Source organism: Brienomyrus brachyistius, unplaced genomic scaffold (genome assembly GCF_023856365.1).
Source record: "Brienomyrus brachyistius isolate T26 unplaced genomic scaffold, BBRACH_0.4 scaffold84, whole genome shotgun sequence".
Taxonomy (NCBI): domain Eukaryota; kingdom Metazoa; phylum Chordata; class Actinopteri; order Osteoglossiformes; family Mormyridae; genus Brienomyrus; species Brienomyrus brachyistius.
In genome coordinates, this window is record NW_026042359.1 from 626,927 (window position 1) to 644,864 (window position 17,938).

General features: G+C 43.1%; 1 protein-coding gene and 2 long non-coding RNA genes across 3 annotated transcripts; all 3 read left to right on the top strand.

Moving 5' to 3' along the window:
- Positions 1 to 2,420: 2,420 nt before the first annotated feature.
- LOC125726999 (kelch-like protein 10) lies at positions 2,421 to 4,730 on the top strand. Its single transcript, XM_049003555.1, has 3 exons — positions 2,421 to 2,938; positions 3,448 to 3,597; positions 4,231 to 4,730. Exons 1-3 carry the CDS (start codon positions 2,423 to 2,425, stop codon positions 4,534 to 4,536), a joined length of 972 nt encoding a protein of 323 aa, XP_048859512.1. The 5' UTR covers positions 2,421 to 2,422; the 3' UTR covers positions 4,537 to 4,730.
- Positions 4,731 to 9,601: 4,871 nt separating this feature from the next.
- LOC125727003 (uncharacterized) lies at positions 9,602 to 13,924 on the top strand. Its single transcript, XR_007388494.1, has 3 exons — positions 9,602 to 9,802; positions 12,748 to 12,817; positions 13,104 to 13,924. It is a non-coding gene; the product is annotated as an uncharacterized LOC125727003 (long non-coding RNA).
- A 191-nt stretch (positions 13,925 to 14,115) lies between these two features.
- Positions 14,116 to 15,348, top strand: LOC125727007 (uncharacterized). The gene is made up of 2 exons (XR_007388500.1): positions 14,116 to 14,314; positions 14,397 to 15,348. It is a non-coding gene; the product is annotated as an uncharacterized LOC125727007 (long non-coding RNA).
- The last annotated feature ends 2,590 nt before the right edge of the window (positions 15,349 to 17,938 follow it).

Below are 17,938 nucleotides of genomic sequence, written 5' to 3' on the forward strand. Positions count from 1 at the left end.
GCTGGCTAGTCATGGCGCGAGCATTAGCGACGGACGCGAACAGCTTCAGCTTATCTTGCCACAATTCAGCTCGACTGTTTAAACTTCAGCCAAACACAACATTCTGTGTTAAGTGAGAATTCTAACGAGAAATAATAATTACTTACATCGTTCAATGGGTGCCCTCGGAATATCTGTCCTGCCGCTACTCCCATCCACTTCTAACTTAACTCGTCCATCTGTGTGGGGGTGCGCAAGAACGATGGGTGCCGCGAAGCTGCAGGAAAACAAACTTAAAAACCTGCACGGAAATATATTAAACTAAAGTTAGTCGGCAGAAGTGAGGAATTACAAAAAAAAAAAAAAAAAAAACGATTTCTCAAGAAAAGATCATAAAACAGGAAAATGGTCAATAGCTCATGGAGTGATATTGCACACTGTACCTTGATTGTAACATAACTGCTCTATAATATATAATCGATTATATGCAATAGTGTTCAGGATTTGGGTGAAGTGTACTGTACACAGCACAATAATCATTGTGATAATTCCACACTTGCTGCAATATGTTTTCATGACTGTATTGGGGATATTTGCGGTCCGAAAAATACGTCCGCCTTGTGCTAAATGTGGACCCAAACAGACGGACTACGCAGCCCAATTTTCAAGGACCATTTTTGTTCTAAATAAAGGCCACAACGGGCCGACCAGATTTAGCCCATAAAATAATGTCCTGTGGACATTTGTTGCTCAGTGGCTTATGTTTAAGGTGGAAACTAGGGAATAAGATACGAACTTTAGCCTCGTTCCTGACAGTCATGTAAAGGACCTTTTTTGTTTTTCATTTTTAGAAACGTAGCCGAGGAGAAAAAATATGAAAACATTTTTTTATTAATTAAGGAACTATTTTATTTATTTCGGGAATTCGTGATTTGACAATTCACACATAATACAAAACGTAAATGCTAAGATAAGCACGGTATACATTTTCCAAAAGTGATGTTAAAAACATTTAACTTGTTCTTCTTGTACAGCTGATTGCGCATAGAAAATATTTTCCCCCCAATCAATTTCGAATCTCAAATATAGATTTAAAAATAAACGTTACGGTATCTTAGAACACTGTGACGCAAAAGTGCGGTTTTTGCGTATTAGAACGTATGTACACGTCATTTCGAGTGGTATAAAAAGGAGAGAGAGACGAGACATCCACATTTTTGAATAATGATGGCACACGACATGGAGCGAGTACTGATGTCCCCGGCTTTCGAAGTGTTCAACAAGCTTCGGCTCGCAGGACAGCTTTGTGACGTGGTCCTCATCGCAGACGGTGTTCAGTTCAACGCCCATAGAGTGATTCTGTGTGGCTGTAGCTCCTACTTCCAGTAAGTTGCTGTGGCTCATATATGACGATGCCAAAACAGCAAGGAGTCCGTTTTTTTCTCTCGTTAGCAATGACTTCTCCTTGGCAATAAGGCTCTAGGATGACAGAAAGTTTATATTAATATATATTATATTAAATTATGTTAATGTAGGTCAGTGCTGATCAGAAATATTTTTAAGTATACAGTACCACCTTAACGTTTAACATATAATAATAATAATAATAATAATAATAATAATAATAATAATAATGGTATAAATATATAAAAAGGGGACCATGTCCATCAGGCAAAAACAAAGTATTCCGGGGCACTTGCCCACCAGCCCAAGTGAAAAATATTATAGGGGGAGCTAATGTTGGAAAAATAAGAGTTAAAGCCCCTGGTCTCTAGTTCTTAGATGCCTATGTGATCATCTGTAGCGGGGCGTCCTTATCTCTGGTTTATTTCCATTTGGGGGTCCCTGGTTCAGAAGATTTAGAAAACCCCTTATTTAACTTTGCCTGCAAAACCCATATTTATTAGATGAGTCACTTCTGGATTGTGTTTCAGGGCTCTGTTCTCCAGTGACTGGAGTGATTCAGGAAAGCGGGAGTACCAACTCCCAGGCATTTCCCCTGAAACATTGAGGCAGGTCATCGAGTACGCCTACACGTACTCTGTGGTCATCACAGCTGACAATGTGGAGAACCTCCTGGCAGCTGCTGATTATCTCAGTGTCCTGGGCATCGTGCAGCGCTGCTGTGACTTCCTGCATGAGCATCTCTGCCTTGACAACTGTGTTGGGCTTGTCAAAATCGGAGAAGTCTACTGCCTCAATGAGCTGCACCAGTCTGCATTCAAATTCCTCCTGAAGAACTTCAAGGAGGTTGCCATCAACTCAAACGAGTTCCTAGAACTCACGCTCGAAGAACTTTGTGACATCATGGAGCGGGGCATGAACTGAATGTCAGAGAAGAGGATGTGGTGTTTCACGCCATCCTCCGGTGGATCGAGCACGAGCCTGCCACCCGAGAGGCCCACATTTCAGTTCTGTTGCCCAAGGTGAGTATAGTTATACTATGTTCTCATTGACTTGTGTATATGATGATGATGAAAGTCCACTCTCTGACTTTGAGAACCCGCTGATCCGCCCACGCTTGCCCTCTGACGTTTTGCTGGCTGTCGGTGGATGGAACATGGGCACTACTAACTGCATTGATGCGTATGACACACGGGCCGACCGCTGGGTGGATATCACGCAGGAGGAGCAGAGCAACCTAGCTGGTCATGGCACGGTGTACCATAATGGATTTGTGTACTGCATTGGGGGGTTTGATGGCCAACACTTCATTAATTCCGTGCGCAGATATGACCCGATAACACGAGAATGGCAGCAGATGGCCCCCATGCACTGGCATCGCTGTAATGTTAGTGTGGTTGTGCTCGATGGGTTCATCTACGCCATGGGTGGCCATATTGTTTTCAGGCCCCTCAATAAAGTAGAGCGGTACAACCCAGTAACCAACGAATGGACCCAGATCGAGCCCATGAATGAGAGGAGAAGCGATGCCAGTGCCACCACCCTGAATGGCAAGGTAGGGTAATGGGAGGGCGTCTGACTGTGTTTACCCTCATCTTCCCCTTGAAATTGAGTATTTTACACAGTCATGAGTTCTCTTTCTCTTCAGATTACTGAGTTTTTTTGGATAATTCATTTAGTTCATTTGGATAAATGCATTATTGGTCTCCATTAGGGGCACATTGGGTAGTGCTGTGGTGTCATATCCAAGACTTGTGAGATAGATGAAATGGTGTTCACATGTCAGGTTTCCTTTATTCTGTTCCTGGGGGAGCAGAATTGAAAACTCTTTGCAGATTTCCCTTTTCAAACAGCTATACTAAACCTGAAAATTAGCTGATTATGGTGTGTTTGAGAAGGGAAATCTGCAAACTGTGTTCCGCCAGGACCGGAACTGGGGAACCCTGTCATACACTATGCATAGCACATACTTGTATTTTTGAGTCACAATGAACTTCATCTGTAACCTCCAAACCCCAGTCATATACAGTATAACGGTGTTCACAGTTAAATTGTTTTTCATAGATATACATCTGTGGGGGCCACAGTGGAACAGAGAGCCTTTCTACAGTGGAGTGCTTTGACCCACTCACTAACGAATGGAGCTTGATCACTCCAATGAGCACTCCCCGTCACAGCCTTGGAGTCACGGCGTATAAAGGGAAGATCTATGCGGTGAGTGATTCCTTTCTGTGTCAAATCTCACATTTTACCTGTAAGACTCATGGTTTTTTTGTCTTTGCTGCTGTGTCTTTCATTGTGATGCATTTAAACCAAACATAACAGTTAAATGCCAGAAATACCTGCTGCAAAGGCTTATCTTAATACACATAAAAACATATATGCTACCCTCTTTAGCCTCCCTGCATTCATTTCTGGGTTATAAATGGATCTGCTGGGGGTCTCTGCTACTAGCTCGGGCTGTAAAGTTTAGATTTTTTATTAATTATTTTCTCTAGTTCTAGATATAATTGGTCAGATTGTTGTTTTTTTCAGTGTCTGATTAGCTTCAAGTGTTCGTTTTAAGTAATAACAATAAAAAAGCAAAATATATTAGCATAAGGAGTCATTTTTGATGGCTCACAGTTTTCACCGAATCATACAAGTTTTCTGTTGCCCAAATCCATGTTTTCATTGCATATAGGTTGACATGTGTATATAAGCTTGTGTCATTTATAGACAATGGGAGGTTCTAAGGAGCCTGCTTTCATAGGGTGAAAATTGCTTAAGAGTTCATGACTTTGGGAAAGTTGATGTTTGCCCATCCTTTTGGCAAGCAAGTGATAATGAATCTTTGGCATCTCTCAGGTGGGCGGTATCAACAGGTCTGATCACCTGCAGACCATGGAGGTCTATGACCATACCACAAACCGCTGGCATGCTGTGGCCCCCATGTCTACACCACGCAGTGAATTTGGCATCGCAGTGGTGGACGACCTCCTGTTTGTGATGGGCGGCCACGATGGGTTTAGGGTAACAAACAAGGTGGAGTGTTATGATGCGGGGACAGGCAGCTGGTATCGTGCGCAGGACATGAGCAGAGCCAGAAAACACTTCAGCTGCTGCGTAGTGCCTGCGCACCCCCGCATCATAAAATACGCTTCACCTCGTTAGTCCCTGATGGCCACCAAGGAGGAAACCCATCTGCCCACAACAGCATGCCCAGTACGTAACCTCATTTACACCCCCCACCCCAAAGTCATTTTCCATGGCCTCGCTAAACTCCTCCCACACCTGAGTTTTTGCCTCGATGACCGCCGAAGCCGCATTCCATCATTTCATCACCTCTGTCCACCAGCGGGTTCGGGGAATGCCGCCACAACAGGCACCGACCACCTTACGACCACAGCTCCATTCAGCCGCCTCCACAACGGAGGCATGGAACAAGGCCCATTCGGACTCAATGTCCCCTGCGTCCTCCAGGACATGGGAGAAGCTCTGCTGGAGGTCGGAGTTGAATCTTCTCCTGACATTGCATACTTAAAATAAAGTTCTCTTTTTCATATTATCTAGTTTGTGAAAGCGTCATAAATTTCCCATTTTGGATAAACGTTGTTCTCGTTTGACGGTTCTCTTCAGAAATTCCGCTGCAACCATCGGTGATTGCTAATTAAGCACTAAGGTTTTTCGTAATCAATTGAAATACTGGTTTAGTGCAACCCCTTCCCCTGGGACCTACAGTAAACATAGCCAGAAACTTGAATTTGGAGAAGGGATGTTACCTCTGCATTGATTACAGTATGTACTGTACACAATATTATTATATTGTGGGTATCAGAGTTTGCGGGTGCGGACGGGCAGGCTGGCAGGAAGGAGGCAGGGAAGGACGAAGCAGGGAGGTAGAATACGGGGAAAACTGGGGTTTTATTAGGGGGAAGACGGCTATGGGCAGAACGGGACATGACAACAGCACTAACATCAATGACGGACATCGGACAGGGCAAGATGTGGACTGATATAGACAAAAGACATGGCAAAACGACAAGGTACAGCTAGGCATGATAGGGGAAGAACACGTGGATAATCAGGGGGCGTGGCACACAACGATCGTATGAGCCGGGCATGACAGTGGGTCTGTGTTCATAGTGGGGTACTGTAGGGTTCAATTTTAGGACCAGTACTGTTCCTAATTTACATTAATGATATTGACAGCAATACATACAGTAAACTGGCTACATTTGCAGACGACACCAGGGTGGGTGGCGTAGCAGATATTGATCTAGCAGCGGAGAGGCTACAACGGGATCTGGATTTAATTAGCGACTGCGCTGATACCTGTCAGATGAAATTTAACATACAGTAGATACATGTAAGATAATCATGCAGAGAGCAGAAATATAAAGTACTTGTATTTTATGGGTTCCACTGAAATAAAGGTAGCTGATTATGAGAAAGATCTCGATGTGTATCTTGATGCTTCTATGTCCCACTTTCGCCAGTGTGAGGAAGCAATAAAAAAGGCCAATAGGATGTTGGGTTACAAGTCTAGGTGTGTGGAGTTTAAGACAAGGGAAGTGATGCTACGATTATACACTGCTCAAAAAAATTTAAGGAACACTTTTTAATTAGAGTATAGCATCAAGTCTTTTAAACTTCTGGGATATTGATCTGGTCAGTTAAGTAGCGGAGGGGGTGATTAATCAGTTTCAGCTGCTTTGGTGTTAATGAAATTATGAACAGGTGAACTAGAGGGGTAACAATGAGATGACCACCAAAACAGGAATGGTTTAACAGGTGGAGGCCACTGGCATTTTTTCCTCCTCATCTTTTCTGACGGTTTTTTCACTAGTTTTGCATTTGGCGACGGTCAGTGTCACTACTGGTAGCATGAGGCGATACCTGGACCCTACAGAGGTTGCACAGGTAGTCCAACTCCTCCAGGATGGCACATCAATACGTGCCATTGCCAGAAAGTTTGCTGTGTCTCCCAGCACAGTCTCAAGGGTATGGAGGAGATCCCAGGAGACAGGCAGTTACTCTAGGAGAGGTGGACAGGATCATAGAAGGTCCTTAACCCATCAGCAGGACCGGGATCTGCTCCTTTGTGCAAGGAGGAACAGGATGAACACTGCTGGAGCCCTACAAAATGACCTTCATCAAGCCACTGGTGTGAATGTTTCTGATTGTTTGGACTTCATGAGGTTGGCTTGAGGGTCCAACATCCTCTAATGGGCCCTGTGCTCACTGCCCAGCACCATGGAGCTCGATTGGCATTTGCCATAGAATCATACCTGTCAAGTATCCCGTTTTGGCCGGGAAAGTCCCGTAATTTACCCTTCTTTCCCGCCGTCCTCCCGTATTAGTATTTTCCCGTAAATCTCCCGTATTTTAACCTGCGTTATTAAAAAAAAAAAAAACGTCCCCCCCAAAATCTGAGCTCTGTCACTAGCCTCGCGATAACTACCACCTACAGTAGCCTACTACGCGGGAAAAAAACATGGGAAAAAAAGAAGAAAACAGACAGATGATGGACGCCAGGACAGAGAAGGAAGGCACTCCTGCCAAAAAACCAAAACCCTCGTGTAAATACCGCGATCAATGAGACAACGAATTAATTTTTCTGAAGAAGAGCAGGGTGGGGGCAGTCACGCGTTTTGTAAAATTTGTAACTGCGACTTTAGCATCGCACACGGGGGAAGGAATGATGTTGCCAGCATGACAAATCCGCCAAGCACAAGCGCCGGCTAAAGGCACAAAAACATGCCCAGGCGATGTCAGCATTCGTGACGAGAAATGCCACTGAGGCAGACCAGGTCACAAGTGCAGAGGTAAAAATGGCAATACTGTGTGCCAAAAACAACATTCCTTTCTCCTTCCATGATGACTTCAACAAGTGTGTAGCTGACATGACTCCGCTATTGCACGAAAATACTCAACGGGAAAAACGAAGGCTCCTTTGTTTCCTGTCTGCCATTATTGGACAAACTGATCACCTGGATTAATTAGTTTGTCCAATAATGGCAGACAGGAAACAAAGGAGCTGCCTTTGAAGTTCAGGAAGTAGTGCAGCTGTGCATAAAGCCAGTTGTAGTTTATAAGTGGTTGACAAGTGGTGATTAGCTTTCTTGTCGCCTGTCTTAAAATGTAAGGGATACTGCAGCTTGGTTGGGGTGGTGGGACTGCTCGCGGCGGGCGCCGGAAAATTTCCCTTATTTTCAAATCCAAAACTTGACAGGTATGATAAGCACCCATTCTTAAAGCCAAATTGCCATAATATGTGAACTTTTCGTAGTTACTTGGCGTTTAGGTGCACTGAAAAATGTTCCTATGTCCATTTTCCTTTTCTCTGTCATTTTATCTAGTTTATGACACTGTAAGGCAAGGCGAGTTTATTTATGCTGTAGCCATTTTATACACAATGGTAATTAAAAGTGCTTTACATAAAGAAAGTAAAACTATCATAAAATAATCACAACAATAAAAACAAGGAATTAAAAAAGGTTTAAATTTGTATTTAAAATGAATTAAGACACTTAAGAACAGAATAGAAACTGATTATACAAAAAAATACAGTGGGGTCAGTTCGGACGTAGCACAGTGCTCATTTAGTAAATGCACAGCTAAACAATATGCTAACTGTGGCCGTTAATGTTAAGTTAATATTATGCCAAGTCGTCACAAATAAAACAATGCATTGGAAACGGCTCTGGCGCGTTAGTTGCAGTGCACTAGGGAACAAGTTATTGTAAACAAGCGAACGTTAACTAAATAAGTAATATTTTAATCGCTAATATATCTGATTCATGGAAAATTACATCGGTAATCAGCATTTTTGCCGAAACTAATTTATGAATGAGTCTGCATTAACTACATTAAAGATAATCGCTTTATTTAAATTAAATAAAATACTCTACTTATTGGAGTTCAACATTAATAGAGCCGCAGCCACACACCTGACTCGTGTGTGTAGAGTAGGTGAGATGAACTGGGAAAGCAGGCAGCGGGCCAAACCACTGTGAGGAAGGGGGGGGGGGACGCAACTGTTTCTAAAGGCATTGTTTGCGTTTGTTTTATTTTCTACCTACACAATTATTTTAGGTATACATACATATATTTTTCACAATAGAGAGTGCGTTTTTTTAAATAATTTATTGGGGGGGGGGGGGGCATGTTCCCTCCCTCCCTCCCTTCCGTAGGATAAGCGGTTTGGAAAATGGATGGATGGATGGATGGATGGATGGATTATAATGAATAATTGTGGGGTTTATTGCTTTCGGGATAGGCTCCGGACACCCCGAGACCCAGTAAGATAAGCGGTTTGGAAAATGGAAATGGAAATTGTGGGGTTTATAGAAAAAAAAACTGTGCTAGCGATTATAACTAACATGGAATAGGAAACAACAGCCCTCCACAAGTGAAAACCCAGATGAATGCTACTGAGAACTGTGTTAACACTGATAAAACTAAGAGTATTTTTTTAGTTCTGTGCAACATTGTTTTTTTAAAAATGTAATAGTCAGCTTGAAGCATTTACCTTATTACGAAAGCAATGCCCCAAATTACTTAAACATTTTAAGTAAACATTTTACCATCCATTACCGTAAGGGTTCCCAGCCCCCGGTCAGTGTACCGGTACCGTCCGCGCTCAGTGCTCAAGGGGGGGGGGGGCGGGCTGTGCCTACCGTCCCGTTTATTACGGGTTCGCGCCGTATTAAAAAGAAAACTGTCTGTATTGTTTAGTGCCGGATTTCCGTTCGCATAGCCAATCTCCCACCATTCCGCATATTTTATCGTGGACACCCCGGCAAATTACACCGCCGTTTTAGGGATCAGTGACATTTTTTGAAGTTTGGGAAGATTTTACTAACCAAATAGCTGTCTATCATCATCACTTCGATATAAGAACACCTCCAATAAAAATAAAGACCACAAGTTTTAATGACATTAAAAACATGCAATAATTTTATCGACATGTACTACATTAGTATAGTATAAAAGAGAAAATAATCAAAGTTGCATAATATAATTTGAAGAATAAAACGAAATTTTGGAGAGCTAACAAACTGCTCAATTGAGCGCCATTTTCATTCGTAGAGTTTGCTGTACTGCAAACGGTAAAGAATATTTACGTTGTTTCTATGGAAACTACTCCCACTGTCCGCTTAACATTAGTGTAATAGTACGTACGTTGAAACTGGCTAATGAGCTGTATTACGCTACGTGCGTATTACGTCATAACTCGTGCGTAGAGTCCATTTTTCCGGGGAATGTCGAAGACGTACTATGTAGTTCAGATGTAGAAAGTTCTACTTTTCTTTTAAATGTTAAAGAAAGTTTCATAAAAACAAATTGTATAGCGAATGTTCAGTACAATAGGAAGCGTTATTTTGTTCAAGCAAATGGAGCCGAGGCATAATATTTAAAGGAATGTTATTCAAAGGTAATAAGCTTCCACCACACTGCAGCTTAAATACATGCGTAATGAGGCAAAATACCGCTTTCTTAAATTAATTACATGATACGTGAATGTCCTGCTTTGTCTTCCAATAAGATAAGCTCGGTGGCTGTAAACACTCATACATTTAGCTGATACAAATTAATTTTGTACTTTGGAAAAAAAAGTAGCTGATTTTGGCTTGTTGAGGCTTCCACATATGACAAGATGGCACTGCCTGAGCATGCTTTTAGAAATGTACTGGAGTGCCACTAGCAGGCAAGCAAGTTACTTTGCAACTTCTAGAGCACAGCAATGGTGTTTGACATCCTGTTAGCTATATACGCAGGGATGGATATAACTGGTAAGCATTCAGCATTCAGCAACTGGTAAGTACGCATTCACCTTCAAAAGCGATATGTGCAGCAATCGGTTGTTGTAACAGTGTGAATTCGTACGTACTTTATGTGCATTTGCGGCGATATGACAAGAAATTACCGTGCATTTTAACCTCTATTTTCCTTACTTCTTTATATTACGTTTTCTCTGCTTTATTTCAGTCAGTCTAACATATTGCGCCACAGCCTTCAACCCAAATTTTCATAGCAGACTTCAGTTAGGAGTACGCCTTAGTAATGATTAACCTGGGACTCACCAGGGAGGTGTGGGGGGATACTATTGTAAATTGCTTAGTTTTAACTATAACAGCCTTAATAATCCTCTCAAACACAGTGAAATACTGCAATACCTTTATCGCTGAAGGGCTCGTATGATGCTCTTTCAAGAAACTCATTTTAAACCATCAGACGACAGGTGTGGATGGGCAGATTACATCTATCATTCTACAATCTTTCTGCTGTAGAGCAAGGGATGTAACAATATTGTTGCATACATCTATTCCCTTTGTTCTTTGCATATCTGATGTGGATTCCCGATCCAAATGGGAGATCTGTCATAATTACTAGTTTATTGTTCATTACGCCTGTACTATTGGCTAACGCATGTGCTCCTAATTGTGATGATATTTTCTTTAAGCGTCTGTTCTCACTGGTACCTGATACCTCTAAATATCACCTTATCTTGGGGAGTGATTTAAATTGTCGCTTTAATCCGAAATTGGATCATCCATCCCCCAAGATAGCTCTGCCTTCAAAATCTGTCGAAACGATCAATTCTTTTACCAACAAATTTAATGTGTCAGGTGTTTTCACAATTTTTTAATCCCACTCGAAAAGAGTATAGTTTTTTTCTCTGAGATTCATCACACGTTTACCCAAATTGACTATTTCTTAGTTGATAAGACTTCTTGCTCAATATCTGAGTAGCTATGATAAAATAGCTTTCTCAGATCATGCTCCAGTCTCCTCGAAAATTTTGTTAGAACATGGTGTCCTTGACGGTTCAACACTCAGTTGCTTTCCTTGTTGATTTTATTTCACAACAAATTGCCAATTTTCTTTCTTTAAATAAATCTCCAGATGTATTTGTTTCCATATCGCTGGAAACCTTGCAGACTGATACCAGTGGGCAGATTATCTGATATGTAAGCAATGATAGAAAGCTGTGGAAGGAGAAGATGGCATATTTAACACAGCGTGAAGCAGATCTTGACAATTGATATGTTTCTCCCTATCTGATGATGTTTATAAGGAGCATCTAACGATACAAGCAGAGTTTGAATTTCTAGTGTCTCAACATACTGCTGAACTACTGATGCAAACAAGGTCTCATTATTACGAGCAAATCCTCTAGAAATGAATAATGCATTCAAGTTTTTCTCCTCTCACTTGTTGTCTAGAGTTCAATAGTTTCTTTAGGGATTTAGCCATTCCTTCATAGGAATGTGTGGCTGTGAATGATTTAGATGTCACTATCACTCTCACTGTAACTGAACTGACCACCATGGCGGCTGCTTCGCAAAGTGGTTAATGTCCCAGACCCGATGGCTTTCCTTCCGAGTTCTATAAAAAGTTATGGCCCCAGTTGTCCTCTCTCCTATTGGACATGTTCAACAACCTGAACCTCTTGCCCAAGCTAATATTTCTCATGCTAAAAAAGGGGAAAGATCCTTATTCTTACACCTCCTTTCACCTGAAGGCTTATTGAATACGGACTAAGATCCTGTCCAAAGCACTGGCCCTTCAGGCTTGTTTGACCAGATTGAGGTCCTTGTCAGAATTTTGTTGGTGGTTCCAGTGTCCTCATGTGAAGCTGAGAGGAGCTTCAGTGCATTGCGCAGACTAAAGACATGGCTAAGGGCTACTATGGGCCAAGATGCACTTAACAGTCTGTTAGTCTGCAATATGCAGAAAGACGAGCTGGACAACTTTAACATAAACAACATATGAGTTTGTGGGGCCCAGTGATACCAGGAAAAACACATTTGGTACTTTTGTTTAGTGTCTATTCATTAATGTAAGTTTGCTTTAAATTGCAGATGTTTTTTTTTTTGCATAGAACAGTTACTGTAAATCGATAATTTAATTGTTGATTTTGATACAAAACATTACTTATTTTATATCTTTTTCACAATAATAGTCATGTTTAAATTTTATTGTATGTTGATGGCTTGACCGTAAACAACATAACAAAAAATGCAATAAATAGTTTTGAAGAAAAATCTGCTTTGTCATTGAACCTGAGAAAAACTTTGAAAATAAGCATAATGACACAGTCTCCATGCTACAATAATAATGACAGAAATAAAGTTTTTCACTGTGGGGACAAATCTTCATAAGTACAATTTGACTGTATTATTTGTGTCCCCTTCAAAAATTGCTTATGAGAAATTTTATATCTATTGTCCCCCCCTACTGTTAAATAAAATTTATGCCCATGATTATAATAATTATAGCAACTGTATTTTGTGTATGGTTGAAGATCTGTCTGGTCTTTATTCATTTAATTATCACTGTAAATAGCTGGTTAGCTATCTATCATTTACTCCTCAGAAAGCAAATTCAGACAGCGGTTGCCTGGATCAACACCCAGTACTGGGATGCCTGGAACCTGTGTGACGAGGTGATCGACTGGGGAGACGGTGTGGAGGAGTGCTCACGAGCGACACCCCCACTGTCCAGGTTGGGGGGGATAAGGAGGGATTGGGAAGGGCTACTTGGGAAAATGTGGAGGTATCAGAAAGGGGCGTCCAATGGTGAGATGGAGGGGGCGGAGGCTGGTATGAATGTAATGCATATGGTAAATGGAGGTGAGGAGAATGGATGTGAGGTAGGAGTGAATGTGGAGGAGGTTAAGGGAGAAGGAGAGAAAAGTAGAGGGAATGCTTTGGGATCTATTGTGTCACAAGGAGGCAGATCATGGCTGGAAACCATTCAGGAAGAAGGATGTGAGGAAGAAGAAGAAACTGAGGTGGCGTTTCAGGAGGCACAAGACGCTGAAGTTGCCCAGTTGGACAGATGGTGTCCATGTGGCTGGTGTAAGGTGGGGTAGGAGGCTTCTGAACCATGTGTTAGGCCTAGTGCACTTATGGATTGTGCTTGTTTGTTATAATGAAATAAGCTTATAAACTAAACATAATATATTTTAAAGGTACGTGTTTATATCAGTATCTACATGTAAAGGGAGCAGACACAGGAAAAAGGTATTGAAGACCCTTGATATGATATTGCTGTTTTTGTTTTAGATTCCAAAGTTAACCCTTTATTTAATTTATCCCTTTTCCCCAAGTAGAATAATGCATGTACTTGTAATCTGTATTATTTTGCTTTGGAGTCGGAAGTTCCAAAATCACCAGGCAAGTTATTTGATTGTATGTGTTTTAACTACTAGAAAGATGTAAATGATAAGCCTTAAGATTTATTTAAAATTAATTTATTGTTTTTTTGTAAATTAAAAACAGGAACCCTCATGGACCAAGACTTGAGGGCATTTGTACAATCCACCTGTACAACTTTAACTGGTTCTGCAGTCTTTTTCTCCCCACAGCCTCTGCTTGTTCCCTTCTTCTCTTTCTGTCTTCCCTCCAGGAGAGCTCCTCAGGCATCTCCTGCCTGTAATTCCTGGGAAATGCCACCTGCCACCCATCCTTGGAAGCGTCGCCCATTCTCAGGATCTCATGCGTCACCATTCATCACAGTCACAGCGCTTGCAGACATCTGGATAAAAGGAAAAGCCCATTTTTTTAAAACTTACACGTAAAATTTTCCTCTAATTACCATTTTATTCTTTTAAATTTCATTATGTTTATTTACATTTAGTATGGATTAAGGCATCACCAGCCTGGCATCAGACTCTCCAGACAATGCCAGCCCAGAGGGGGCTGACCTGGAGGACATTCCCCCGGAGGACATGGAGTGGGAGCCTCCAGGTCTTGCCCTGAGTCCCACTCCGTGGTGTCAGCCCCGTGGCCAAAGTTTCCCCAGCCGAGGAGGCTATCGCCGTGACAACGGCAGGGTCAACGGAAATCCAGTCGTGAGCTGAGGTCCAGGAGGAAAAAACGAGGTTATGCTACCCAGACCTGCCTCCTGATCCAGGCTTGGTCCAAGATGGTCTTTCAGGGTATCCCATTCAATGATTCCCAAAAGGAACCACATCCGGTCTCCTCATGGCGCTGGTACTGGCCTGTGTTTTTGTTTTGCAGGGTCCCTGGTTTGGTCCAGTTCCTGTCCTGCCTGCCCCTCGACACCCTCTCTCTGCCAACCCCTCGCCGTCTACCGATGCTGTTCTTCCCTCGGCTGCCGCAGACGAGTGGAGCTTCTACAGACCCAGACAGGACTCCAAAGGCCCCCCTGGCCGTGACCCTTCTGCGGCACCCCGGAGCCCATCAGAGGCCCTGAACTGTTCACTTTACCTCCCATGCTACCTAGTGTCTTGCCCCTCCTAATACCTCAGTCTTTGGTCTGTAGTCTTGCTTCCCCGTGGCTCTCCCTGGTTTCACCTCTTAGCCCGATTTCACTGTTCCAGCCCCCACTCCAGTCACTCTTGCTTCCCGCTTTAGGTTCCCCTCTCTTGGCCATATTATTGTTGCACTGGTTCCGTTGCTTGCCTGTCTTGTCTGGTTGTGTCCTGCCTTGTCTGTCCCTGTGCCATCTTTGGTCCTTTTGATGCCCAATCCCTCCCTTTTGTCTCCTTCTACTGTGTCCTTTGTTCCCACTTACCCACTGACACCCACTGTCTGTCTTTTGGTCCATAGTCAGCATCCCTGTTGGATTACCTGGCCTGTCATGATTTGTGTCCTGGGGGTTAGTCTCCCCTGTTGTCCTTGGTTTTGCCCTGGTCTGTGTGTCCCCTCAATGATGCCCTTGTACCCGGAGGGCACAGGATTGGGAGGGGGGCGTTTACTGTCATGTCTTGCCCATTTAGTCAACCTTACCCTCCAGTTCTCCTCCCTGATGAGCCACGCTTGGTGTCTATTAGTCTCATCCCATGTTCCTCCCCTTCTGTCAGTCACTATCAGCTTCCTTGTGTTTTCCCATTCCTTAGTCTGGTAAAGTGCCCAGTCCTATCTTCTCCAGTTGTGTCCTTGTCTGTTTGCGTCTCTGTGCCCAAACCTGCCTGTCAATAAAACTCCCCACGAAGGGGATTCTGCCCTACAGCTTGCATTTGGGTCCTACTTCCCACCGGTGACGTGACAGAGGAATACATGCTTAGTGCCAGGCAGAAATCTTTGATTTTGCATCGATATGGTGACTTGGTGAAGTTAGCTGATAGTTCTCTTGATTCCAAAGACATATGATTCTTGTCTGTGCATTATGCATATCCAAAGTTAAGAGCTTCAGATTAATAGGTGCGAAAAACGCATCTTGCGTTTGTCGAGTTCGAAGGGTTAACTCACTGAATATTTATGTTACGCCGAACATGACTCATTGTCGTTTTGGACAGTAAGCACTTTATGTAATTCATCCATTGCTCCTTTTCCTTATGGTATACAGCCGCTTTATACATGTGGAGACTCACACACATTTTTCACATTCCATTACTTTCACACATTTTACTGTCATTGTACATCTCTTCTGATGTCACATTTATTTATTTGTTTATTTATAACCTGGTAACTGCACACTGCACAAATACAAATAAATGATGAATTACCAAAACCTTAAATACTGTACAGAAGGATAAACTCAATTATTGCTGAAAAAATCTACACACAGATATAAAAATATAATATTCCCATCAAAATCACACATGCACAGCCAAAAATGTAGGCAGTAACTATATACTGCTTTGCCAAACAGGTACAGGTATCAGACACACAGAACATCAACTTGTTCATTATACTCTTTGTTTATAAGATAACTGGGTACATCATCCAGCAGAAGGAAAAATAGGCCGACCATTTAAGACAGAATACATTCAGCAAACTGAATGTGACCTTCACTGCCAGACATGCAGCCTGTTAAAAGGTGCAGTGTTATACTGTACATAATATTTTAATTAAGGATATTCAAAGTTAATATAGTGTACTTTAGTGAACTTTTGTTACCTTCCTCACACAAATATGTGAATTCGTCCCATACTGAAAGAAATTACCCTTTATGCTCTCACCGATGTGAATTGGCACAAATTTCCACAACTTTCTCACCACAGCCAGCCATTTTCTCCATAATCATAATCAATTCCAACTCCTGCTATTATTTCTTTCACTGCAGACAGAATGACGTGGCCTTCCATCCACTTCAGTCTCATTCATTCTGCAATATGGGTGCTTGTGGTTATTAAGCAAGCAAGCAAATGATCTATATTCTTCTGCAGTATCAGCACTTAAAGGAGAAAGTCAGTGTGAGAATAGGTGACTGCAGTGACTGTCCTTCCGTGCCATCAATGTGTGCAGGGAGTAAGACCAGAGTACAGACGCACAAAGCTTATATTTCTTGCTTTTCCCAAAAACAAGCTGAAAAATAAATATGTCCAGCTCTTGCCTGAGAACCGCTGCGATGTTTCTATTTCAAATACAAGCTCGAATCCATCCATCCATCCTATGTAACCGGGAGTCCGGCATCGGCTGTCAGAGGGCTGAAACGGCAGACGCTGTCGGTAATCCAGATCGGCTGATGGTAGATGGCAGTAAGCGCGCCAGGCATGACTCGGAGCCAAGGAGGCGAAGCAGAGATCGGTACACAGGAAGACAGGAACACAAGGAGGGGAAAAACGCTTGCACGCTGCATAAACCACGAAGATCTCGCGTCTGGCCAGAAATAAGAGACTGAGAAGGGGAAGGTTGACCACAGATGGGAGGGGCGGGGTTCCAAAGCGGAACCACACCTCCTCAGGCACTTCCATCTCCTGCCAACATTCCTCTGTCCTTTATTTCCCTTCACACTGCACTCCTATCATGCTCCACAACCACAAACCTCTGAAATCTCCTACACTCTCTGCACTCGACTGACTCCTTACCAGCTTCTCTCCTGCCGCTGCCTGCACTCCTTCATGTTCTGTCGGCACCCAAACCACCTGCTTTGCACCTGCTTTTGTAAATGGGTGCCCTCTGAGGAAACCCCCATCCATTGTATCTACTCATCTGTTCTAATTAGGAACCGGAGGCCAATTAGTGGCCTTGTTTTTTTGGCGGTGACTGACTCAATTTCTTCATCAGCTCCCTCTCATGCTCTTCAGCAGAGTCCTCCTCCTCTCTGTACAAGTCAATAGCGTGTATCAGCTGCTCCTCAGGAATAGTAATAAGTCCCACCACTTGCCTTAGCCTGCTTCTCACTGGCTTCGGGAGCGTGTCCTGCAGAGCCCTCCGGTACAGACCTCTGAACACCGAATCCTGCAGGTCCTGCTCTGCCTCAGTGCTCCACCGCTTTTCTTGGGCTTGCAGATAGGCAGCTGGGCTCTCCCCTCCTTTACGGGCTCCACCTTCATTTCAGCCACACCCAGTCCCTGTCACCACTGCCAGCATTCTCTCCATTCCGTCTACCCCCAGGACACAAGCCTGAACCGCTTTTATGTCCCCCATCACCAAGAGCCGTCCCATAGTTTCCTCCTCAAATACTTTCATCCATTTTCAAGCTCCGTCTGCCAGGACTGTTCTGCCCATGGCACATACTGTGTCTGTGCTCCTTTCACCACCAGGGGGAGCATCAGAGTGTCCCTATCGGGGGTCTCACAGCCCTCCTGCTTCCCACTGTTCTATGATCTGCATTATCCTCCTCTACTCCTTCTTCACTCTCCGTTTCTATC